Source organism: Felis catus, chromosome B1 (genome assembly GCF_018350175.1).
Source record: "Felis catus isolate Fca126 chromosome B1, F.catus_Fca126_mat1.0, whole genome shotgun sequence".
Lineage (NCBI taxonomy): Eukaryota > Metazoa > Chordata > Mammalia > Carnivora > Felidae > Felis > Felis catus.
In genome coordinates, this window is record NC_058371.1 from 1668746 (window position 1) to 1694530 (window position 25785).

At 52.1% G+C, this 25785-nt stretch overlaps 1 protein-coding gene across 6 annotated transcripts in view; it reads left to right on the forward strand.

Annotated features, from left to right (window-relative positions):
• Positions 1-25785, forward strand: part of ARHGEF10 (Rho guanine nucleotide exchange factor 10) — a 103275-nt gene that overhangs the window by 32180 nt on the left and 45310 nt on the right. For 4 of the 6 annotated variants that reach the window (XM_045055175.1, XM_045055174.1, XM_045055173.1 and 1 more), the window contains exons 6-13: positions 2743-2819; positions 4893-4949; positions 11926-12089; positions 14484-14600; positions 17095-17209; positions 20432-20538; positions 24539-24616; positions 24844-25023. In XM_045055175.1, the coding sequence (XP_044911110.1) occupies positions 2743-2819; positions 4893-4949; positions 11926-12089; positions 14484-14600; positions 17095-17209; positions 20432-20538; positions 24539-24616; positions 24844-25023 (895 nt within the window). The remainder of the gene's footprint in view (positions 1-2742; positions 2820-4892; positions 4950-11925; positions 12090-14483; positions 14601-17094; positions 17210-20431; positions 20539-24538; positions 24617-24843; positions 25024-25785) is intronic. The other 2 variants (XM_045055177.1, XM_045055176.1) reach the window with 1 other exon arrangement.

The following is a 25785-nucleotide window of genomic DNA, read 5'->3' on the forward strand; positions in this document are numbered from 1 at the left end:
TCCAGTTTATGTGTTTTGTTTCTTTTATATTGCCTGTGCTTTTGGTGTCCTGTCCAGTCAGTTGTTGGCACATCCAGTGTCATGAAGCTCTCTCACTGTTTTCTTCTAAGAGTTTTGTAGTTTGACTCATGAGGGTGGGTGGGTGCCACGTTCTGCCATGTCTCTTAGGTCTCGTTGATTTGTGGCGCTCTTAGCGTCTTCTGCCTGGTGGTTCTGCTGTTGACAGTGCTACAGTGGTGTGTCCAGCTGTCACTGTGAGATGGTCCATTTCTGTGTTCAGTACCGTGTATTTTCACTTCACCTATTTTGGGGCTTCTTCGTTAGTTGTATGTTTGTAATGGTTATATCTTCTTGTTCTATTGGACCTTTATTCAATATATGATCTCCGTCTTTGCCTTCTGTGACCTTTTATGAGTTAAAGGCCATTTTGTGGGACCAGGCTTTACCCAGCGTTAGAATATCCACCACCTTGCCTGGTCCTGTGTTTGGTGCGTGCTGGCTCTGTTTGTTTATCCTCTTTTAGTTGTTATGTCTCAGTTCGCCAAGCCTTTACCGAGTGCCTGGCCTGTGATCGGCATCAGAGACCGAGAGGAAGTAAACCGGTCTCAGCACGCCAGCGAGGACTTCCCTCCCTTCCATATGGCAGCTTGTCGTGTTTCCTTTCGCCCGTGCAGGCACCAGCAGAGGAGATGGAGAGCGAGAACGGACTCATGACTCGGGTGTCGGGTCCTTGGCCTGCTGTTCTCACGCTCACCTGGCTTTTTCTTTGGGGTGGTAGGCTGGCCTCTGAACGTAGAAAGACATACTCGTCCCTAAAAGAGTGGTGTCTTTGCAGAAAGGGACGCGCAAGCTCTTTCCACCTGGTTTACATTACATGTGGCAGAGCAGGTCCACCAAGACCCCGCAGTAGAATCACAGTGTGCGTGTGACGAGACACGAGCGGGTGGCACGTTATCGACGGTGATCTGAAACGTACAGTGGAAAACATGTCTGCTGAAAGGATCGTTTCTTAGAACAAAAAGAACGTGAAGTGGTGTGAGAGGGCAAGCTCAGATTCTCTTCCAAAGCGCGACCTTTTTTTAAAATCTACGGAAAGCAACCTTTTTTAAACCTACAGAAACACTCGGGAGCAGTTTAAATATCATCCATTTTTGCTTTAGATTTTCTGTTTTTTTGCTTAACTTCATTTTAATGTAATTTTAGACTTGAAAAGTGTGAGAATACTTTTTTTTTATGTGACACGTTCCTCAACTAAGTGTGGGGACGGACTCAGCTTCTTTTCTTACACACATCCACAATGTAGCGTATTGTGTCGCACATGCTTGCATAGCTAAAGTGTCTGTGACCTGGACATTTTTAAGACCTTTGCCATCTTCCCTGGCCTTTAAATCTTGCATTCAACCATTAGAACTTTCAGAAAACTAACAAAAATGATGATAGAAGAGACCACGCTGCAGTGACCCCCGCCATCTCTGTCACTTACCGTGAAGTGTGGCATTAACTCCATACGAATGATTGTCCTTTGCACGTGTGCGTTTTTCCGAGCTGCGCATGGTTGTCTCTGAGCACTCACCCTAGTTCCAGCCTCTTTCCCTTCCCGTGAAGCGCTCCACACCGCGCTCGGCTCTTCCTTGCAGAGCTCCGCTAGACCACGGGCCCCTGAGGTTGGTCTTGTCCCAGCTGTGTTGAGTGAAGCCGACCTTGTCGTTCTTCTGAATAAAGCATTCCAGAGGCTTGCCGTAGCCCGCGGGACAGCATTCCTATCCTTGTGTGTGACCCTGTGACTTGGCCCCCGGGACCATCGCACTAGAGCACAGCACCAGTTGAGTCGTGAGCACTTTTTATTTCTGGCTGCGTGAGGTCCCTTCCCGGAGCGAGAAGGCCCCTCTGTCACTCGGGCGTGTCTCTGCAGCCGGTACCGTGTGCGGCACACAACAGGCCCGCAAGAAGTTCTGGCGAACAACTGGAAGACGCTTCAGGCCCCCTGGAGCAGAGACCTCGTTTCTCCTGTTTCTGTTGTGCGAGCACCTGTGCCGGGCACGTGGCGGGCGTTCGGAAGCACATACAAACCGCTGGGAATGAAAGCTTGAACCTGGCGTCTGTGTTGAGAAGCCGCGGCTGGTCGGATAAAACGAGCACATGCAGATTCTGACCTGCTGGGTGAGGGGGCAGAAGCCCCTGCTTGTGTCAGCCGGTGGCCCCCTGAGCGTCCCAGAGACCACTGTGGGGGTGAAGCCTCCGGGGCGTTTGGATTGAAGGCACGGCCTCGGTACACCCGCCCCCATGCACAAGGGAAGGGAAGGCCCCAGGTGTATTACTCACGTATCCCAGAAATGGGGTGCGTGCAGGGGGCCGGGGGAGGGCGTCCCCTGTCCCCGTAGATACAGAGCGAGGTCAGGCACTGGTTCCTAATGAGATGGTTAGGGCGGAGGTCACTGACTTTTCAAGGGCTTAAGTCTAAGTGTTTATTGTAAAAGGGGCCCCGAAAAAGCCAAGTGGGAAGGTGTGGTGGGACCACAGGCGTGGGTCCTTCCATACACGTCCGCGTTGTGGGTGTGAGGCGGGGTCATACATAAAATGCATAGGCAGCGACTCAGGAGACGTTCTCAGCACAGGACGCCCAGAGTAACATCTGGGGACAGCATGCACACGTTGGAGCTCACGTACCCTTTGGGGACATTCGACAGCGTCCTGACCGGAAGCACGCTCACCCTTGTGGTCTCCTGGTTTGTTTTCTCCCAGTGACGAGCGAGCGCCTAAGGAGGACAGTGCCCTCGCCCGGTGGGCGGCGGACCCGGCCAACACCGCGTGGATGGAGAGTAAGTACACTGACCTCCGGGAAGCCGGCGGGGCCGTGCGTGCCCTCATCCTCGCCAGGCCCCGCGTGGACGCCGCCCCAGGGGTCGATGTGTGTTTGCCGGGTTCCGCTGGTTATTCCCACGTCCCTTCAGAACTGCATTCGTTTCCCTGAAGGACCAACCAGAGCTGCCTGTCGCTGCTGTCCCCAGGCTCTGTGAAGCCCTTATTTTGTTTCCAGTCAGAACATCTCTGCTCCCCCCGTCCCACACGGGTTTCCTCCTGATTGTTTCTTCCCAGTACAGTCCTTGGGTCCTGTCACGATGGTCCCGTGTCCGGGGAACTGATGCTCTTACACGGGCCCACACTCAGCAAGTTACCACGGAGACGTTACCAGGCATTTTCTTGTGATTCTCACGGAGATGCTTTTTCAGGCTACCATTTTGGAAAGGGGGTGGATGGCTGGTGAAGCCAGCCCACTGTCCAGATGGCATACCAGACCTTCTGTTCCACATGTGGCTTAGAGAGCTGAGCTATTTTTAACTAGATTTGACTTTCAATTTTTTAAAAAAAGTAAAGATGGCTTTTCCAATTATCCCTTTATTATCTACTGGCTCACTAATTTCTGTGTAATTTTCTATGATTGACTTACAAGGAAGAACCATCTTAACTGTCTCCTGATTGTTCAGTTATCTCCTGGAATGTGTCGTGTTCTGGTTTTAATTATGACATTGTCAAACAAAGAACCTAGCATAAGGAGAGGATTCTGCTAGGGGGCCGCTAAATGGGGATCATTAAGGGATGAAATTATTTTCCTCCTGTTCGCTAGCGCTTTCATTTCCAGAGTAAAATTTGTGTGACTTTCTCCCATTACTTGTTTTATTGCACCAGTGGCAGTTAATTAGGATAACACACAGGTTAGGGGCGCTGACACCCCCACAGTAAAAAATCTGGATATAACTTTTGACTCCCTACTGGTGCCTGCTGGTGACTGGAAGCTTTACCAATCACATACACCTTCGATTATATTGTGTGTATGTGTCACGTACCGCATTCTTACAATAAAGTATCACAAACAGGTTCGTGCAGGTGTCACAATCAGATCTGCACGTAAGCGGACTCGTGGGCTTCACGGCCGTGGTTTTCACGGGTGCGTAGTCGAGCATCCCACACATTGTCGGGAGTGGAAATGCATATCACAGTTGCAGTTAATCTTATTACAAGGAAGGGGGTGTCTGTCACACGGGGGCCTGACGGCAGGAGGAGAACGAGGGGCTTTCCCGAGTTTGCTGCCTCCCCCTTCCCCCTCCCCAGAATGTAACTGGCTTGAGAGCAGAGGCAGAGTTGGGAGTACTTACTTTATCTTCTTGTTGTTGCTTAGTCGTGGTGACCTTCGCGGTTTTCAGTGTGTAAGACCGACCTCACAACGTGGTTGATTTCCACGAAGGCCCAAACTTACAAATACCGAAATGCATTTCTAGCTTCACTGCTGCTCTCGTACACGACCTTCTCATGCCGTATTCGCTCAGTAGTCTGGCCCGGAAGGATCCCGACCTTTTCTTAAGAAAACGTGTTACAGTCTCAGAGGACACGAACGTTCCACATAGTGTAGTCGGAGAGACTTTATCCTAACAGGTGAACATTCTCATCCTTGCGTGTGCCCAGTTTTCATATCCAGTAGTTCAAGATATCATAGATGATCGACTTATTTTAGGTTTCCTGTTAACATAGCACCTCTTGGGCTGTCCCGTTGTTTCTGAAACCGTGTATGGCACCTCTGTATTGTTTGTACATTGGAACACGTTAACTTCGTAAGCTGAAAAATATTTATAAAGAGCCACATAGAGACGTGCAGGTGAACACAAAATAATGGGCTACATTGGCCTAGAAACCATAAAATTCCCCATTCATACCTGGCTCACGTAGAGCGTCATCCTTCAGTCCCCAGAAAACTTCTGCTTTGGGAAGGTGCATGTGTCTGCCCTTTGGAACTAGCTTTCTGCATCATTATAGCATCGTGTGAGACTGTGGCCCTGAACAGTGGACATTGTACTTGGTGTTGGTCGGTTTTGAAAGTTTTCTTCTTTTTATTCCAGATCCAGAAGAAGCCATTTATGACGACGTGCCAAGAGAAAATTCAGACTCTGAACCAGGTTTGAGTTGTCTGAAATTGAGTTTTAGAAGGTTCAGTTTATCAGTCTTTCCCGCTGGGTGTAAAAAATGACTGGTCACTGTGCACACAGACCCTAGATACACAGCTCCTACGGATTTTATTATGTCTTATAGTGCCTCATTGATACCATGGGGTAGAATATTTGAGCACATAGATGTGGGTGGCTGTATTACAACCTTATTTTATTTTATTTTTTAACATTTATTCATTTTTGAGACACAGAGACAGAGCATGAGCAGGGGAGGGGCAGAGAGAGAGGGAGACACAGAGTCGGAAGCCGGCTCCAGGCTCTGAGCTGTCAGTACAGAGCCCGATGTGGGGCTCAATCTCAGGAAGGTCATGACTTGAGCCAAAGTTGGATGCTTAACCGACTGAGTCACCCAGGCACCCCTGTGTTACAACTGTAAATAGGATAGTTGATACATGTAAAGCAGAGGGAATTAAAGATGTGGAGTGTATAAGTGGAAAGGTAAGAAATATGGAGGCTAAGTACTAGCACATATTTGATAAATGATACGAATGAGAAGGTAGAAGAAGGAAGTACCAATACTTTTCTAGAATTCAGGAAGGATCTAAGTTCTCAGATTGTAGAAATACAAGTTCAAAGCAGGGTTAAGCCTGAATCCATACCTAGGCACATACACTTAACAACTGCTGAGCACAAATCAGTCCACTCATACCAAAACACAGGTGTTTAAAAAGAGGGAAGCAAAGGCAGTATTAGATAAAGATTGGGGAGATTTACCACTCAGACTCTAAAAACTGTCACGTTGCATTTCAAGGAAAAGGTTACTGAACCTAATGAGAAGCAGACACGACAGTGAGCAAATAATAACTTTGTGAATGAATCGAAAGGAGTATTGACCAAGATAGCAGTAATAGTGTTGTTTCATTTGCAGGGTGGGACCAAAGCCCCAGGCTGTGGTAACTGTCAGCTGGAGGGTGGACTGACCCTGAACATCTAAAGTCTGTGCATAGATGATGATGTGTGTTTTTGGCTGTGATAGGTCAGGTCTGCATCTTATGGGTAACCACTAAAAGAACAGAAATGGATTGTTTAACTCCCAAACCAGTAGAGAAAATCTCAGTCTGGTAGAAAGCAAGAAAATGGAAAGTAAGAAACTATGGCGAATGGCATGAAAAAAGATGGCAAAATTAGTCCAAATATATTGCTACTTATGGTAAATATAAATTGAATCCAGTGGCCCATAAAAAAAAAATTCTCAGGTTGGATGAAGTAGCAAAGCTAGCCACATATTTTTGTGACAGCTGTATAAGGATATAAAACATTTGTAGGTAAATGGATGGAAAAAGAAATATAAGGCCCATTCCAACCAAAATATAGCCAGTATTACTATAACGTATTGAATTTTAGGCCATAAAACATTAGGTTTAGAGTCCTTCACCAGAGAGAATTATAACAGTTCTAAACTTGTGTGTACCTAACAAGACAGCCTCTAAATACAGAAAGCAAAATATGACTGAGAAATAATCAGCAACAGTTAAGTACATAATTAGAGCGGGAGATTTTAAGACCGTTCCCTCCACTGTCTTGGATACTGGATACAAAATTAGTAAACTGCGGAAGAATATAGTATATGATTAACCTAAAGATTGAAATTTCTTTCCAAACACATGGAATATTTATAAAAACCATATAGCATTCCTCAAAGCAAATATTAAGAAATGCCTAACAATTGGCATTTAGGCCTCATTCCCTAAGTAGAAAAAATCAATGGGAAGAAACACTTGAAAGTTAAAAATAATACTAGTACTTAGCTCACAGACAATGGTGAAAACAGAATGGAAAGTAGAAATATTATGACTTGAATAATAATGAAAATATGGCATAAAATATTATGGGGAAGATTTAAAATAATGAAGAGTTGCAGTCATGATGGCACCTGTTAAGAAAAGACAGTGGGGGAGTAGTGAGCCGAGCCTCTGCTCCGTGACATAAGAGAAGAGCGGAGCAAACTCAGCGAAAGTAGAAGGACAAAAAATGATAACAGCAAAAGTGTTAGAAAACAAAGAAACAACAGAAAGTATCAACAGAACCCAAGAGCAGTTCTCCAAAAATAATACAAAAACAGACAAGCCCCTGGTAGTGTTAGGAAGGAAAGATATTGTCGGGAGGAGAGGGAAGCGAAGGATGGATCAGGAACAAGAAAGTGTGGTAGAGACAAACGCCAGGAAGGGATTCTAGAAACACCTTGATATCAACTAGTTGAAACGTGGACTGCACCTGAAGTAGAACACGCTAATGTCTAACGATTCACAATCTAGAATGAACTGTTTAATCTGCCCGGCAGCCCACTAGGACCAGTGTCCTCGTCTGAGAATTGCTAAACCGTCAGGGAACAGAGTTCCTCGGCTCTGCGTGTAGTCCCAGCGGACCCCAGCTACCCAGGAGCAGGGAACCCATCTTAGGGTGTTGGTGTAAACTTAGAGCCCCCTTCGCTTAAAGAGGTGACGCTGAGCATCCTGATGAAAATGTAAAGAAATCAAATCTGGTAATAGCCCAACAAATCAGCAAAAGCCGACCTGAACCCTTCAGATTGGTCTCAGGGGGTGACAGACCCTTCAACATGAGCAGGTTCCTTTACCACCTTTTCCACAGGAACAGACTTCTGGACATAAACCATAGGCTCATCTTAGTATTTCCGTAAAGTGCACTTGACAAGGTTCAGTGGCCATTCAATGTTAAAAACTCATAATAGAAGGAAGCATTTTCAACCTAAAAAGGATACATTCTTATAATCCACATCCAGCGTACTAACTGATGAAGAGTTAAAAGCACATGGTAGTTTATTCATTCCAAAATGCTTTTGGACGCTGTTACATACCGAGCACCGGTTTAGTTTCAGCTAACAGTCACCCCTGCCCTTGAGATTCCTACGTTGAGGGAGACAAACACTTGACATTTGGGTCCCTTTATAAACAGAACTGGAAGTTCTTATCAATAAATGTGCTCCTAGGTAGTTATTTAAATACATGCTGCAAATAAAGTGGGACTTAAAGACTGGTTTCTGTAAAAACAAGCTTGAAATTTTTATTTTTGGGTAATTTATGCTACCAGGTAGGCCTTTGCCAACACAGAACGTTGATCTGGCCCCTCTAAATCCAAAACACTAGCAAAAGGTCTGCCAGTAGTTTACCTACTAAAGGTGACAGCTGTTCTGCATAGAGCCAGCCACGTCCCTGTAAGGACAGCGCGCGGCAGGGCCCTGATGTGTGTGGACTCAGCCAAGGGTCACTGAACTGTCAGCTGAAAGAATACCTCCCTCGTACTCTCTTTATTTGTTGAATACATAAGAGTCTGCTCAAGGTTCCCACAAATACTTTCAAAACTTTTGTGGCCATAAAAGATGTCTTAATGTGTTTCTTTTACGCAGTTCCCTTGGTATATTGACCCTGATGGGCGTCCACAGTTGCTTTCAGTCCCACATCAGCCAGGACCCTCCCTGGTTAGGATCACAAAGGGTTCTGGCTCCCTCTGTGGCCCTTTGCTCTTTGTCTCATTAAGCATCTTGGTGCTGCAGTTGTTTTGAGAAACACTTGAGTAAGAGTTAGCTAACGTGTAAATGGTGATACAAACCAGTGGTTCCCTTGCAGGTGTGTTTCCTGGAGAAATTCGTGCCCGCTATCTGGGAGACATGTGCAGGGATGCTTATCTGCAGCACCGTTTGTAAAGAGCCAAAGATGAAGGGGAACATAGTGGCCCCACACTCGGGGAAGGGATCAGCATATGGCAATGAATTTATACAACAGACCATTATATTGCAGTTAAAAATGAATAAATGGTGTGTTTGTGTGTGTGTATACAGCCAAAGACAATGTTGAGCAAAAAGCAAGACACACAGAGGTAGGCTGCATGTGGCCTTCGGGTAAACCCACACCTCAGAGGTAAGTGGACAGCCACAAGCCAAGGACGATTCTTGCTGGCCTGGCGGAGGGGCCAGAGCTCTGGCTGTATGCATGTTGCCTTGTGCTGCTGCCTTTACAGGAGTGGGCACTGAAGCAGGGTTTGGGCGGGGTCTACAGACAGGCCTGCCATTGTATGCTTTTTGGTGCATTTCCATATTTGATAAGTAACTATATTCTTTAGTGAAGTAGGTGGCACTAGGTCTTTGAGGTTCCTCCAGCTGTTCAGGACTTCAGCTGTGCAGCTGGTGAACTTGGGGAGACAGAGGTGTCTGAGGGAGAGTGGAGGCCTGTGTGCTTTGTGCAAAATATGGCCGTTTTGGGTTAAGTTCTGTCACGATACTGGCAGGATACTGAAGAATTTCTTATGAGATACGATGATGACCATCCAGGGTTACTTTTTCTGTTTTTTTTTTTTTTTTTTTTTTTTTTTTTTTTTTTTGTGGTAAAGTGCCCACTGCATAAAATTGAGCATTTTAACCAGCTTAGAGTGCACGGTTCAGTGGCATTAAGCACACTCACAGGACTGTGTGGCCACTGCCACTGCAGTGGCACTTCTTAGGTCCGTCCTGGCCCAGGGCAGGTAGCAAGGTTGCTGCCAAGTAAAATCCAGCCACGTAGAGCAGTTCTCCCTTCGCTGGCCTTGTGGGAGAAACACAGGCCCTGGGGCTGTGCTTGCTTTTCGGTCTGGTCTCAGAAAGCACCAGTCTGCGCATCTGGGAGCTCAGGAGGGCATTGTAATTCACAAAGCATCAGTCATCTGTCCTTAACAAGGCTCTTCAGAGTCCTTGAAAGTTTCAGTGTGCGGGTGAGGCCCAGATACTACTGCCTTTTCCAGAACTTGGAGAAGCATTATTTTCCCACGTTCTGACTGCTGAGTGGAGATGTACCTGAGTTAGAGGTGGTCCATGGTGCCTGGCGTTGGTAGCTCCTGCCTCCCCAAGATGGACAAGCCATCCAGCCCGCCTGAGAGCAGGGCTCACAGTAGAGCAGGACCCTCGGCCGTCTTCCCCAGAGCCAGGACCAGCCGCCCAGTTGACCTGGGTGTACCTGCAGCTCGCCTCTGCCCCCACAGGCTGGACGTCCCTCTGCAGGTGTGGGCAACACCCGCCCAGCTATGCGTCCGGACTTGTTTCTGGCACACAGAGTAGCCCGATGTCCACAGGGGTTCATGGAGGGAGGAGGGAGTGCTAGTCGGGCAGCTTCAGGATTCATGAGCCACACCGGGGGACAGTGCACAGGCACATTTCTGCATTTGCATGCCTCCTGCCGACCAGGCCATGGAGGTCACCAGGTCCTTCCCATGGCAACCTGCCTTTATCAGGATGGCTCTCGGCCCCGACCTGCGTGGCAGCTGAGTCAGGGTCTGGCCACATCCCTGGAATCCACCTGCCCTGTTGACCCAGTTGCCCAGTTGGTGGTCATCTAGGGCAGATACACTGACCTGTGGCTGACCCACGCTCCCGTGGCTTCTGGAAAATGAGCTCGTTTTCAAATGTCGCATGTTCTTACCCAGATGACATTTACTCTCAGAGCCTTTAACCAGAAGTTTGGATTTCTGTTTTATATTCAAAATTAATCTGAATTCGGTGGAGAGAGAACTTGACGCCAAGTAATCTGAGATCCTCAGTGACAACCTTGTATCTACTTTTCATTTCCAGTGAAAGCAAATATTTGCCTCTAAATGTCACTATACCTACAAAGCTTGCTCTTGGCCCTAGAGAATCTATTAATCGAGGTTTAATTACTGAAAAATTTTTAAGCGCAAGTTTTGTTACAGAGGATGACTGAAGATGCATATGGAATAAATTCTTTAAGTGTTCATTTCGAAAGAGAAAGAGTGTGCACGTGTGTGCACGCATGAGTAGGGTAAGGGCAGAGAGAGAGAGAGAGGGAGAGAGGGAATCCCAAGCAGCCTCCACGCTGTCAGCACAGAGCCTGGCGTGGGGTTTGAACTCATGAACCATGAGATCATGACCTGAGCCAAATAAAAGTAGGACACTTAGCTGACTAGACCACCCAGGTGCCCAGAGAATAAATTTAATTGAGAAACAAAAATGTATTCCCAGGTGTGGAAATGTCTTTATCTCACATGGTACTCGCCTTCAGTGATAGTTTAAGCAGAAATCACTCTTAGCACATCATTTATACCTGAGAAACTCCAGCTGAAATAACCCTTCATGCTCATGTGTTTAATAAGCAGGAGAACTTAGAGAGACACTGATGTTCCAGAAGTTTGTAGAACGATGTTTTTGTTCTCGGAAAGTCCCAGCGCACAAAACTCCATGTGTGTTTTCTACTTCCACTGAGTATTGTTCTGTAATTGTCAGGGAGTCTCACAGAACTACTTTCTTGGGACCTGAGGCCTTTGCGTGTATCAGAAAGGAAGTGGGCTAGTTGGTAAAACGTGTGCCTTGCCCTGGGGGTGGCCGCAAGGGCGCTTTGCTCCGGGAATTCACTTTTGCAGAACAGAGATTGTGAGACAAAAGATGGGAATTAAAGACTGCAGAATTTTTAAAGTAAAGAGCCCCCGTCATCGTATTTGGTGGCATAAACGTGTTTTTCACTAATTCTGCATGACTCATGTGATGAAAATATTTTAAAAACAGTAATAGATGAGATTTATGAGACGGTTTTTCTCACAAAGGCAAAACTTAGAACTGTTTCCCGTGAGCCTCACGTGTTCGTATTTGAGCATCTCTATCACCCACTTGCATAATTCATTCATATTCCGTGGGTTTATCTTTGTATGGCCGGCAACTTGTTTTGTATTGTCATGGTGGATTCTTCTAGACCAGCAGCCCTCGGGATGCACCTGGGGCTGGGGGTTCATCGGAGCGCTGTCGGCCCTGCACGTCTCTGCCCGCACCTTGGAGGGGCTCCCCACCACCTGTATAGGGAGCCGACCCGAGGCTCCACGCTGCCCCTGCGGGTCTCCGACACGCTTCCAGACCCCAGCTCTCGGTGATCGGTAAAACATAACTAGAGAATTCTGTGTTCTTTTTATTTCCTTTTGGCCTTTTGGCCTTCAGATGAAATGATTTATGACGACGTCGAGAATGGAGATGAAGGTGGAAACAGCTCTTTGGAATACGGATGGAGCTCCAGTGAATTTGAGAGTTACGAGGAGCAGAGTGACTCCGAGTGCAAGAATGGGGTCCCCAGGTCCTTCCTGCGCAGCAACCACAGGAAGCAAGTATGTGTTCAGCCTGCATGAGAGACACACGTCTCGTGTTAGCACAGGCACGGACTGCAGAATTTTCGTCCCGTAATACCGACGTGCCCTTAAAGACGTTGGTACCGGGTGTGGGGAGGGTGTGAGACCCTGGCCGCAGGGGAGGCTCCTTTATTTCACGGTGTAAGTGTAATCGTAGCAGGATGGGAAGTTATCTTCTTATAAATGAAATCACTCAGGGGGTCCTATGTGACTGTCCCCTCGTTCTTTGTGTTGTGTAGACAGCATGCTTTCTGTGCTCACTGGACCGAATCGGGTCTCTCTGAGACGCGGCACAAGCCTGCTTCCCTTTAAGGGGCGTTTTGAACTTCCACGTTTTCTACACAAAAAGGAAGGTCTAAAGATAGAATATGTTACAAAATGATGTTGAGGGCCGGGGTTCCCAAGCTGCCCCACGTTCTCTGTCCTGAGTGGAAGGTATGTGTGTGGCGGGGAGGGGTCTCCGGAAGTGAAGGTCGGAGGAGGAACTTCACAGATTGGGAGTGTGAATTCTAGAATTGGGTGGTTGTCAGACGTGGGACCTACAAGCGCTTTTTTTGAGGCACATGATCTTTTTAAAAAAAATTTTTTTTTCAACGTTTATTTATTTTTGGGACAGAGAGAGACAGAGCATGAACGGGGGAGGGGCAGAGAGAGAGGGAGACACAGAATCGGAAACAGGCTCCAGGCTCCGAGCCATCAGCCCAAAGCCCGACGCGGGGCTCGAACTCCCGGACCGCGAGATCGTGACCTGGCTGAAGTCGGACGCTTAACCGACTGCGCCACCCAGGCGCCCCGAGGCACATGATCTTAATGAGATTCTGGTTTTCAGCATCGAGCGGCTGTGCCCGTGCTGTTGGCCGTGGGCTCCGGCTGCTAGTGAAAGGGCTGTTGTGCACCGACATCCCCACGGGTGTCTGCAGATGTCACGTGGTTTCTGTGTGAGGCCGAGCATCAGGCCACAGGTGCACGGAGCCTGGCCCGCGTGACTCTGTGTTGGTGCAGGCCGGGCCGTAGTTGCTGCCTCGCCACCATGACAGCGTGGGTAGATGCCTTGGGCCCCCAGTACGTGGACGCGCGGGTTCTTGGCTGAAGCCCCCACGAACCTCCGGCTGGCGGGTGGTTACAGGGGCCTAGTTCCCGCACTCCGTGAGCTTGCTTTGTGACGCTCAGGACGAGCCTCCCGCTTTGGGAAGGTGGCCCGAGCACCTCCTGTCCTACAGCTGTCCCTTAGACCCCCTCTGCCAGTGGCATTGGCACAGCGGACACTTAATCCTGTGTTCATGCTTGACTCTATGCACCCGACACTCTGGGCTTGAGATTGGAGAGTCGAGCACAGGTGCCGGGAAGAGTGGTGAGGCCACGCCGGTGTCCTTCCGTGGGTGGGTAGAGTGTCCTTCCGTGGGTGGGTAGGGTATCAGGCGAGGCCACGCCGGTGTCCTTCCGTGGGCGGGTAGGGTGTCAGGTGCCTGCTGACGAGCTGCTCGCACGCTCACTGAACAAACCGTGCTTTCCTCGCCCTCCAAATGGACCCGGGTTACCAGGCAGGCCCTTGAAGTGCCACACGAGAGGCCGCTCGGCAGCAGGTGAAGTGCCACACCGTGGCTCAAGGTGCGGGATAATCAGGCGGGGTCTTCCCACTGCCCTGGCCCCAGCTTGGCCACACCCCGGGGGCGCTGGGAGCACCGCCAGCATGAGGGAGGGCGGGGGGAGGGGGGAAGGACCTAGCGGTCTCCTTGAAGTCTTGTGTTAGAACGGTCCACCGAGCACCCTAAGTGGTTGAGGTCAACTCAAGAAGGGTCCATTCTCTAGTCAGAATTTGCTCACAGCGCACAGTGTCTTTGCCTGTGTTGACATGGGAGACGCTGTCTCGAGAAGCCTTGAGTGCTGGGTTTCCACGTCTGGGGCGTGCGTGATCACGGGGGACGGCGTCTTACGAGATTTCGCCCCTTCCCCGTCAGCCGAGGCACGTCAGTTTGGAGACTTAAAAATCGGTGCCGCCCGTTTCCAAATTCTGATGCCCTGTAGTGCAGTCGTGAACCCCAGTGTCCTGTGCCTTGGTGCTGACATAAGGAATAGTGTTTTACGTATCGTATTTACACGTCTGATCCTTGTGACGTCGTCCACGTGGACGTGAATGACAACCCTCAGCCCTTCGTTCACTTTCTTGTCCTGGGCTGGCACAGAAAAGTCTCCAGTCTGTCTCCTGAGAAGCCGCCCCATTTTTCTCTCTCAGGAGTCGGTGGGCCAGAGCTGGGGGCTCCCCTGGTGCGTGGGCTTCCCCAGACGCCGCCCCCCGGGCCTCGCAATGTACGATCGTCTCAAAGTACCAGAGGGAGCGTTTTTGTGAGAAGACTGTGTCTCTTTATGCTGTAGCTTTCCCATGACCTAACCCGTCTCAAGGAGCACTATGAGAGAACGATGAGAGCTTTGATGGCAAGCACGGTGGCAGCCACAGAGATTCAGCAACTAAAGCAGAAACATGAACTGAAGGTAGTGTGGCTCACTTCTCGACCCGCCGCGTGGAAAATGCTTGTTCAGAAACAGGCCGTACTTTAAACAGCAGCGCAAGGAAACTAAGTTTGGCCCTTTTTGTGTGAACACTGGTTCTCAGCGTGTGGTCCTGGGCTTCCAGATGTCACCGAGGTCAGATTAATCCCGAGACACCGTTTGCGTTCCTCTCTCTCGTCCTCGTACGCACGGACGGGAGTTTCCCCGAGGCTCCACTGTGTGTGTGCTGCCCCGGCCGCGAGAGATGGCCAGCCGTGCAGAACAGCACCGCCTATGTTGTGGTTTGGGAAAACACGGTAATTTTTCACGGATGCGTTACTTAGATAACACGGAATGGGCTTATTAGTATTTTTAAATGAATATTCATAAAAGTTCGATATTTTTTGTCAATCTCCATTCTTCATCCAGTAAGGGTAGATGAGTGAAAGCCAGATAAACGGACCTCGTTGGGGCCCTTGGCATCTTTCCGGGTACAAAGGGCTCCGGAGGTCGGAGAACCGCGAGGTTTGAATGTGGTGGCAGTCAGTTCTCGGAGATGTGTTTTACAAGGACACTGTCGAGTAATTGTCACTCCCGTTACACCTGTCTGTCTGATGTTCTGTTGTTTGTTCGTGTGTGTTGAACGGCGTCTACCTGCAATAGACGTTCACTTAGAAATAAGTGTCTCCCGTTATGGTCGCCTGCTCAATTCCAGAGTGTTCTTGAGCCCCAGGCTCCCCAAAGTGGGAGCAAAATGCTGGCAGTCACTTCTTTCCATGGAGCCTCTGGCTGGTTCCCACGCGGGAGCATCTGGGGCCTGATGGGGTCTTCTGGGGAGCCCCGGGCTCAGTCATTGGCCGTGGGGGAAGCGTGAAGGAGGCCAGCTCCATGGAGGAATCTGGAATCAAGTGCAGATAGTAGGGCGTGGCAGGGCGAACAGTGTGCGTTGGGGGGCAGCGAGCAGTAAGATGGGGTGAGTGGGTGAGGGCCGGGCCAGGCGGACACCCTTCACCCAGCGAGAAGCAGACGTTAGGGAGGGTCAGGAGCCCCGGCTGTTCCCTGGCTGCCGTGTGACCTGGACGGGCGTCTCAGTTCCCCGGAACCTGAGTCTTTATCACAGCTCAAGGACAGGGGCCCTGACTGGGGTCAGGCTGATGCCGAGGCTTAGGGGTCTGGCGTGGGTTAACAAAGGGAGGGGTCTGAAAGGGCCGTGTGGGTCAGGAGACAAAGCCGAGACGCCTTGCAGGCAGACAAGCACTGGGCGCGTGGGGCAGGGCGGAGGCCACAGGCGTGGCCGGGGAGGTGGCGAGTGTGGTGGAGGGCACGTCCCCGGGATGGGGAGGAAGGGACGCAAGAGAATCCCGAAGTGGCTGTGTCTCCCGGGAGACTGCAGTGGCCGTGGCCCGTGGGGGCTGGGGTGGGGCCCCGGCTGGGCGGCGTGGACGTGGTTCGGGGTCACCCGCTGGGTGGCGGGAGACAGAGGACGTACAGAAACAGCTGGGCCGCGGTGCGTGTCTGACACCAGTGTGCTCCGCGGGGACACAGTGCAGCGTGGACAGCCGCGTCCCCCGCTGTAACCGGGCAGCACGGTGCCGGCGTTAGCCCTGATGGTCCTGAGGCACGCTGGCAGGGAAGGCGGGCTGAGGAGGGAGGTAGAGACAGATGAGCGTGCCGGAGGGAGTCTGCAGGAGGAGCAGGGCAGCAGGCAGCGTGGACGTCCCCTTGGCGGGATCCTGCTTTGTCTGTAGGAGGCCATTTGGGTTTTCTCTAATCGCTTGGAGCCCAATAGCCCACACCTCAGACCTTAGACTTTTCCAGCGTAAGGGGTGTGCCAGAGTCGGTCCGTGCTGCTCTGGGCTCTGATGGCCCACGGGAGTGCCCACAGGACTCCGGGGTGGGTGAGCCAGGCTCCCTACACGGCGTGACGGTGCGGAGTGGTGTTCCTGACTCCCGCCCGTCTGCCTCCTCGTCTGTTAACCTGCGGTGGGGCCCCCCGTGAGCCTCTGGCCTGGCCCCCCGGGGAGCTCAGGAAGGCAGCCGGGGCTCTGTGTTTCCTGGTTTCCTGCGTTTGCCTTGTGACCTGGGGCCGGCTGCCTGAGTGTGTGTGTGTGTGTGTGTGTGTGTGTGTGTGTGTGCGCGCGCGCGTGTGTTTAACTTGCTCCCTCTGATGTCCGCCAGGCTCTGTGTTTGTAAGTGATCGTAAGAAAAGTGGAGGCTGCCGTTTACACACAGCAGGAAACCAGGTCAAAGAAGGGCTGGCTTTTCAAGTTTGCTTTTCGTCCTCGTTTTTTTCTTTTAAACAAACAAAATGTGGCCCAAGTTACATACACACACACACACCAAGCAAGTAAGTGCTCCCACATCAGAAAGCCAGTTTCAGGCGACGTCTTAAGACCAAGCTACTTGACGGTATTCTTTGAAAACAAACTAAAAGCAGCTAGTGGATTTTTACCGACGGTCCGCTTCTCACGCATGGTTCTCCCTTTTTTTTTTACAGATGCAGAAACTGATGAAGGCTGCGAAGGAGGGCACTAAAGACGGGCTTGAGAAGACCAAGGCTGCCGTGAAGAGAGGCCGCTCTCTCATTAGGACCAAGTCCTTCATGGCTCCAGGTCAGTGGCCCGGCCTGCAGACAGGTGCTCCAAGCCTGTGGTCCCCGCGACACAGCACTTCGGGGTGGGGAGCGCGGCCACGGGCACGTCACACACAACCTCAGCACAGTGGTGTTTGACTCAGCTGGTGTTTGACTCAGCGGGCCGCCTAGGTGTCAGCTCCCAAATGGGGGCGAGGGTGCACACTCTCCGCTGAGGGCCTGCACAGACCTGTGCAGTAGCTCGGGGACACACGCACGCACACACACACACACACACACACACACACACACACACGACAAGCAGCGGAAAGTTAAGAGAATTCACGTAGGTAGCAGACATCACTTCTCTGTCTATTGTTTCCTCCCAGCACGTCGTGGGCCCTTAGTGAAACCCCCTCCCCTCGACTGCCCCGGGGGGCTTCACTCTCTGCTGTGTCTCCTGAAACCCCCTTGGGTACCCTGGGACTTCAGTCAGGCATGATTCTCAGCAAGTCTGTTCTCAGTAAGGCGTGGTAATGGGTGATCTCGCGTGTGGTGTATCCTCATACAGATGTGTGCTTCCCACCAGGACGAAGCTATAAGAAGGTCTCGCTCTAAGCAGAGATGTTAGGAACGCTCTTGCTGGTGTGGGAAGCTCTGAGATGATTCCAGAAATTTCAGGTTTTCTGAGACTCTCACCAAGGGGGGGTGTAGCCTGTGCTGTCCATCCGTCTGTCAGGAAGATGGGCTGTGTCTGCTGTATTCCTGCTGACGCCCGGCTGTGGGCCAAGGATTCTCGGACGTCAGAGAAAATGTCTACGCACTGGCGTGTCCTTACAGCCTGGCTAGTACGTGCAGTGTGGACGAGAGCACACGCTCCCAGGGGGCGTCTGACCGGTTCTTGTAAAAACGGGACTTTGTTGTTTGCACAGACGTTCTAAGAGGCAAACCCAGTGCCGGTGTGAGTGTAGCATTTGCTAATCCCGGTGCCTGGAAAGGACAGTGAGGCACGCTTCTGGAAGGGGAAGTCATTGGAGTCAAAACTAGATTTTTTTAATACATTTTAGTGCTAACAACATCTTCACCTTGAAACAAGACAGAGGAAAGGTTGTCCGGAGCCCCAGTGGGTTACTTGGGAAGGGGACGGCCCCGATGAGGTGCTGACAGTATGCTGGGCACCCCAAGGAGGAACACCTTCACGGTGGGGGACCTGCCCCTGGAGAGCAGAGGCAGGGTCTGAGAGGGGCTGAGCCTGGGATTTGGGGCCCTGGATGCCAGACGCTGGGGAGAAACGCCGACTCTGGCCCACCCCAGGCCTTGAACTAGGATCTGCAGGCCAGTGACCCAGCACGCAGGACGGGCCTGAAGCCCCAAGCTAGGCAGGGAGGAGGCCCACGGGGGTCCCCCGGGGGCACAGCAGGTCGTCAGGCACGTCCCTGAGCCCAACGACCTTCGTGTCCTAAGCTGTGATATGGGAAGATAATGCTGAATTCACGGTTCCTCAGCCTGGATGTGCACGCACTTGCCCGGGCCCAGCACCCCGGGACCAGTCAGCGACACTCGAGGGAGGGGTCTGGACACCAGAAGGTTCTGTTCCTATTTCTTTGTAAGACTTTATTATTTAAGGTAGATTTTAGATTCACAACAAAACTGAGCAGGAGATCCGCCCCTGCCCCCGTTGTCACGTCGTCACACAGACAGCTGATGCACCCGCCCGGGCACATTGTCACCACCCAGGGTCCGCAGTGCATGTCTTGATGTAGCCCAATCCGTGGGTTGGGACAAAAGTACAACCACGGGGATCCATTGTCACACAGAAGAGCTTCACTGCCGTCAACCCCCCTGGGCCTCACCGTTCGTCCCTCCCAGCCCCGGCGGCCTCTCGCCTTGCTGTGTCCGTGGTTTTGCCTTCCCCAGAAGGTCAGAGTTGGAATCATCCATGGTGTAGACTCCTCAGACTGGTTTCTTTCACTGAGTAACGTGTTTAAGAAGAGACCTCCATGTCTGTTCGTGGCTTGAGGGCTCGTTTCTTCTTAGTGCTGAATGATCTTGCGCCGTCTGGACGCACCGGTTCAGTTATCCGTCACCTACTGGAGGGTGCTGTGGTTGCCTCCAAGGTTGGGCAGGTGGGAACAGAGTGCCGTAAACGTCCGTCACAGCTTATACGTGGACGCAGGCTCTCAACTCCTTGTAAATGTCGAGGAGTGTCGTCGCTGGATTGTGGGGAAAGAGCAGGTTTCATTTTGAGAGAAACCGCCACACTAGCCGCACAGTGTGCACGACCACCAGCCGCGAGTCCCTGCTGCTCCGCGTTTTCTCTAGCACTTGGTGCTCTTGGTGCACTTGGCATGGTCGGTGCTCTGGATTTTGGCCATCCTCATAGGTGTGCGGACCCTGGGGGGTTTTTAAAAGCTCCTCAGGAATTTTTCTATGCAGCCAGCGTTTGGGATATTTAAATTCGATAATCTCTGGGGTCCTATGACCTAAGAATTCCTTTGCTTTTCTGTTTTCCAGCCGTTTTGTGGACTCTTTTTTCTTTTTTTCTTAATGTATTTTTTAAATTTTTTAAAATGCTTATTTGTTTTTGAAGGAGACAGATTGTGAGTGGGGGGGAGGGGCAGAGGAGAGGGAAACACAAAATTCGAAGCAGGCCCGACTCGGGGCTCGAACTCCCAAGCTGTGAGATCATGACCTGAGCTGAAGTCAGAGGCCCGACCGACTGAACCACCCAGGTGCCCCAGATTCTTTCATTTATTTAGCGACGGCTGAGTTTTTAAAAATAAATTTAGATTTGGTCTAAATGTTTTGATCTGGCGGAAGCTGTGTTTTTCCAGTGAGAAAGACACACAGAAGGTCAAGAAATACACAGAGTCTCCACTTAGCTTTCGTCGATTACTGACTGTGGGTTCTTGGCTGTTTTCACCTGCCCTTCTCTGACTCTGGGTGTCGTATTTTATAGACGAGGAAATTGAGGTATTTATTTCGGCTTCACCGACTGGGTACTCAAATGACGCCCCTCTGCCTTTTGAAATGAAACTTCCAAGGTATTGGAATTTTCAAACTTTGACGGACACGGTGTTCCTCTGGTGGAGAGCATATCGTCTTGGGTTTGTTAAAATTTTGACCTAGTCATTGCCAGGCGGGAAGAGAACACAGGAAATGGAGGTGTCTGCCCGACGCATCGGTTCGACGGCCTATTTCACTGCGCTGCAGTGTTACGGGCGTGCCGTCTCGGTGTCAAACGAGTGCATCCTTTTTTCAGATCACAGATCTTGTCTCGAAGAGGAGCAGAATCTATTTATCGACGTGGACTGCAGGCACCCGGAGGCCATCCTGACGCCGATGCCTGAGGGTCTGTCTCAACAGCAGGTAGGCCGGGGCTGTTGGCCGGCACGGCCATGCTGGCTGGAGACGTGCCTGAACGCGTGCGCGGCCGGTGACTGCCCCCTGCGCGCTCCCGGCCCCTCCGTGTCCTCGGGCACAGCGGTGGGTCTCGGCGGCCCCGGTCGGCGGCTGTGGCCTGGACGCGGGCTCTGTGGTCCTCGAGCACTTCGAGTCCCCACCCCAGAGTAAGCGTGAGAAGGGTGTGGAGCTGCCCTCTGTGCGGGAGCCGTCTACACCTGTTCTTACTGACAGAGACACTGCGTGCGTTTGTGTCAACTGTGCCTCTGACAGAGATGAAAACACGGATTTCCAACACGGATTTCCAACAACTGATACCGTTACTATCACGCATAAAGCAGTCTCTCAATGTCTGGAAGTAGGCAGCAGAGGGAAGAGAAATTTGGTGGTGTCCTCTCGGTTATCTTTGGGTGAAAGGAAACGAGCCTCAGGACACTGGGGAGTGGGGCAGGGGCTCTTGGGGGGCGCTGCGTGCGTGCGCAGTGTGACTCACGTTGTGGGCGCGGGCAGGTGGACACGTACGGGGGGCAGAGCAGAGGCCGGGACGGAGGGGCCTGCGTGGCCGGTGCGGGTGGTAAGGTTAGAGTCTGGGGAATGGGAGCCGAGCTGGGAGGAGCCCCGGGGCTGTTCATCATCGTCGGGCCAGACTGGGAAGCTTCGAGCTTCGAGGTGAAGGGGGAGCCAAGCAGCGGGGGCTGCGGTGATGAGGAAACGTGTCGGGGGCGAGGGGTTGACCTGTGACCATGTCAGGAGCGAAACAGCGCTCGACCAGGTGACAGAGACGCCCTGTAGCCACCACTGCGTCTGCTCCCCGCGGCACCCTCACGAGCGCTCTGGACGTCAGGAAAGCCTCGCATGTCCCTCCGTGAGCGCACGCATCCTGTGGGAGGACACCGTGGCTCCGAGGAGGCCGGGGCGGCACCTGCCACGGTTGAGAAGGGCCCGATGTTCCAGCCACGTCTCTGATCCCCAAACCTAAAATCCTCCAATCTAAGTCAGTTAGATTAGCCGTAAATCCTCTGCTGTGTGGTGCTCCCGGGGGGATGTGGCCGTGACCCCGTGGGGTGCGGCTGGGCCCTTTCTGCCGTAGCCCCGTGTGTCCGTGCCCCCCGTTCTCCAGCCTCACGAGACTGAGAGAAGTGTGAGAAAGGGACTTGATGGTTGGAAAATAGCCTTGACGCTCCTCTGGGGTCTCTGTGCCTGGGTGCCTCCTGCCCCGCTCCTGTGCTCTCTAGTCCTGGGGGGCCGTGGGGCGACTGGGCCTTGGACCCTCCTGTCCGAGGCTGTGGTGTCGGGGACGTGTGACACAGAACACTCCCAGGCAAGGTGGCAGTCACGCATGGGACATTGTGATGGAACAGGGGGACGGCTGTGCAGAGGACAGAGGACGGGCAGGGGGGGGGGGGGGGGGGGAGGTGGCCGCAAGGCGTCACTGTCCAGGCCGGGACTTGGCGGTGGAGGCTGGGTGTTGTGAGCATCTGTCAGGAGACAGGAGCGGAAAGGTGTTTTGAGCCGGGAGGGTCTTAGATGCACTCTCCCGCCAGTCTGTTTCGGGCGCTCGTAGAGGCTGCGTGCTGGCCACGAGCGTGCTGGCCACGGGGGGTCTGTGCTGAGGAAGGGCCTCCACAACGGTGTCCCGTGGGCCTGGCCCCAGCCCCTGCATTGGGATTCGCTGGGCAATCCTGTGAGGTTCGCCTCTCACCACCCGGGCCCGTTCTCTGAGACAGGGATGCCGTGTCTGTGTGCGTTTCTTCCCGGGACAGTGACGCAGACGCGGGCACGGTGCACGTGGACACGGTGAGGTCAGCACCAGGGGACAGGCCACTGGGACGGGGGCTATGGAAGGGTTCGTCTTCAGGATCTCTGTGTGCCCCCAGCTTTCCCTGTGGTCGTGGTTCACGGGGACCCCTCCCCTTCCCCTCTGGCGACCGGGCGTGCTCTCCGTGGGACTTGTCCCGAGAGACATCAGACAGGGGCGCTCGTGTTCTTTATCACATCGTTTTCTCCCCAAATCGAAACGAGGTAACGTAACTAAAATGTTACGTATCCAGCATTCTCTTCACTCCCTGTTTGGGAAGAAAAACACAAGAAATTCTCTTATTTCATGGGTTGCTTGCTGTTTCTCGAAAGGTGCCATCGATGCCGCGGGCCGGGGGCCCTGCCTGGGGACGGGGCTCTGCCCCCCCCCCCCCCCACTGAGTGTCTCCTGGGCCCAGCAGCTGGGCCCTCGTGCTGTCCGCCCTCCTGGCCAGCGCCTCTCCTGATCTGTCCACCTGGCTGTGGTGCAGACGCCCACTTGGGCCTGGATCTCCCCCGTCCGCAGCCACGGTGCTGGGCCCTCAGGACGAGCCCGACGACCCTGGAGCCTCACCAGCCGTGTCCACGTGGGGCACGCTGTTCACTTCGTTAGATTTAACTTCCTAGAAGGGCTAACCCAACCTGTAGGAGCCACAAAACCTGCTGGAATTTTTTATTCTATTTTTGTATTTCCAAGCTTATGCCCGATTCCCGATTCTTTGACCTGACACATTAGGATCCTCTCAGGACTTGTAAAAATGTCTGTAATTCCTGGGTTTGACCCTGAATATTCTGCCTCGGGAGACTTGAAGTGTGTGGGAATCTGAAATTTGGGCGACCAGGCTGGGCGGGTGGGCGCCCTTGTGGGAGCTGGCTTTAATCCCAGACACATCTGGGCTCTTGAAGTAATCACTCTGTTCTCTACGTGTTCTGGAAGCACTGATCTGCGTCTTAATTTTGTGAATTGAACGGTCCTTCTTGTGGAGCAGAGGATTGCTCCCGCGTCAATCATGTTTTGGAAGACTTGGTGGCCCTGGAATGTTCTGGACTGAGGGCTTTCCCCTGTGGCAGGTGCCGTGTCCACCCACTGGGTGGCGGTGTGGTTCCTGCGGTGAGTGTTGACTCCCTGCTGGTGGTTCCCCCCCACCGCTGTTCCGGGTGTGTGTGGTCGAGAGGCAGCCTTCCTGAAATTTGGTGCTCTGTTTTCCTTTTATTGGAGAAAATAACTTGCCAGAATACGTGTAGGCTTGATGCAAGGGCCAGGCATCAACGTTGGCCGTTACCAGGAATCGTGCGGCCAGATGTTTGTCCGTGTATGTACCTGCGTAGCGACAACAGTGACGTCCTTGTCTGAAGTGGCTCGTCCCAGACTGTGGAGGGTTACTTCACCCACTGTGCACTCCGCCTTGTGGGTGCGTCTTTGGTCAAAGCTCTTGGCCAAAAAGAAAAATCTATTCTTCTACCTTTCAAAAGCTTCTTCTTCTTCTCCGACTTCGGAATAATAATTTTATGAGATAAATGTTGCTAATAGCATTCTTTGAGTCAAGACTAGAACTGCTTTCTTATACTCAACTTATACGTGAAGTGTCACGTAAGTCAGCATAGGACACGTCAAGTACAATTAATTTAGCTTATAATTGTTGCATAAGTGAATGCATTTGTTGTTACCACTCTAATTTCACTTGTCTTGCTGTACTTACGGTTTATAATTTGCGGTTTAAAATATTTCATAACTGGGGGCACCTGGGGGGGCTGAGTCGGTTAAGCATCCGACTTCGGCTCGGGTCATGATCTCATGGTTGTGGGTTCGAGCCCCGCGTCGGGCTCTGTGCCGACAGCTCGGAGCCTGGAGCCTGCTTCGGATTCTGTGTCTCCCTCTCTCTCTGCCCCTCCCCCGCTCATGCTCTGTGTGTGTCTCTCTCTAAAATGAATAAAGGTTAAAAAAATTTTTTTTTAATTAAAAAAATAAAACATTTCAAAATCATAGCCACGGAGCAAGTATGTTTCGTGCCTGTGACGTTAGTTACTGCACAATTTAAAGTATTTCAGAGGCCTTTTTGAAGGTTTCATTTACCTACTATTCTGAAGACAGAAAACAGAACAAGCAATTCTTTTATTCAACAAGAAGTAAACTTTCTCTGTTACCATCGTATTTTCAAATTGCCAACAGGTGGTAAGAAGATACATCCTGGGTTCAGTTGTGGACAGTGAGAAGAACTACGTGGATGCTCTCAAGAGGATTCTGGAGGTACCGAAACACCGTGTCACACAGTACACGCAGGTTTTACTCACCTTTCTTGCACGTGTGTGTGTGCGTGTGTATGAGCCATGACATAATCAAACTTGCAGAACCCTCAGAAGACCCTAAGTGCCGTGTCTGCATGTTGACGTGAAGTCCGGCGATTTGTGGTGAACGCTGTCGTGAGTGGCTTTCCCCCGTGTGTGGCGCACGCCGCCTCCCCGTGTGTTTCTTAGCGCTACGAGAAGCCACTGTCGGAGATGGAACCGAAGATCCTGAGTGAGAGGAAGCTGAAGACGGTGTTCTACCGGGTCAAAGAGCTGCTGCAGTGCCACGGCATGTTCCAGATCGCGCTGGCCAGCCGCGTGGCCGAGTGGGACTCCGTGGAGACCATCGGGGACGTCTTCGTGGCCTCGGTAATTCTCGGCGGCCCAGCCGCCCCACGCTGTCCTGGGCTCCGGAGCCGCGTCCCGTCCCAGTGAACGCGGCTGCGTCACACGGGGTGTCGGTGTCGGCGGGGAGCCCTGGTGCCCTGCAGGGCCCCTCGAGGCCACCGTGAGGACAGGGAGCTCTGCCCAGCGCACAGGAGGGGGAAGGGTCATGATGGCCAAGGGCGGACGGGGGGAGGTCTGGGCGGACTGTACACCAGCAGGCGATTTGAGCGTGCTTTCTGTGGCTTGTGGCCAACGCGACGGCTCTGTTGACAGGGTTGTCGCCTCGTCCCGCTCACGCCCTCGTCAGGTGGGTCTCGCCCTGAGCCCTGTCCCTGTCAGGGGGCGGTGGAAAACGCCCTGTGGGAAAATACCGACCCGTTTCCCTGAAGCTTGTCCTCTGTGACCCGGGTGTGGGGTGCGGATGCGGTGGCCGGGCGGCCGCTGACACAGGATGAGCCTTTCCTGGCAGGGGGAGCCGTGCGCTGCCCGGGAAGCCCGGCCTCGGGTCTCACCCAGCGGTTTTATCTTCGGTCGTTTGTGACTGTGTGTCGTGCGTGAGGGAGCGGTCTCTGTGGATGCGGGAGGTTGTAGCTCAGGAGAACGGGTTCCCTAGCTGCGTGAAGACAAGAATGCCATCAAAGCTGGAGGTTCAAGTGCTCGAACACTATGTGAACACTGTAGTAACGATAAAGAAAACTTTTCCTTTTTTCTGTGCGACTGTGTGTCCTTAATGATGTGTATAAA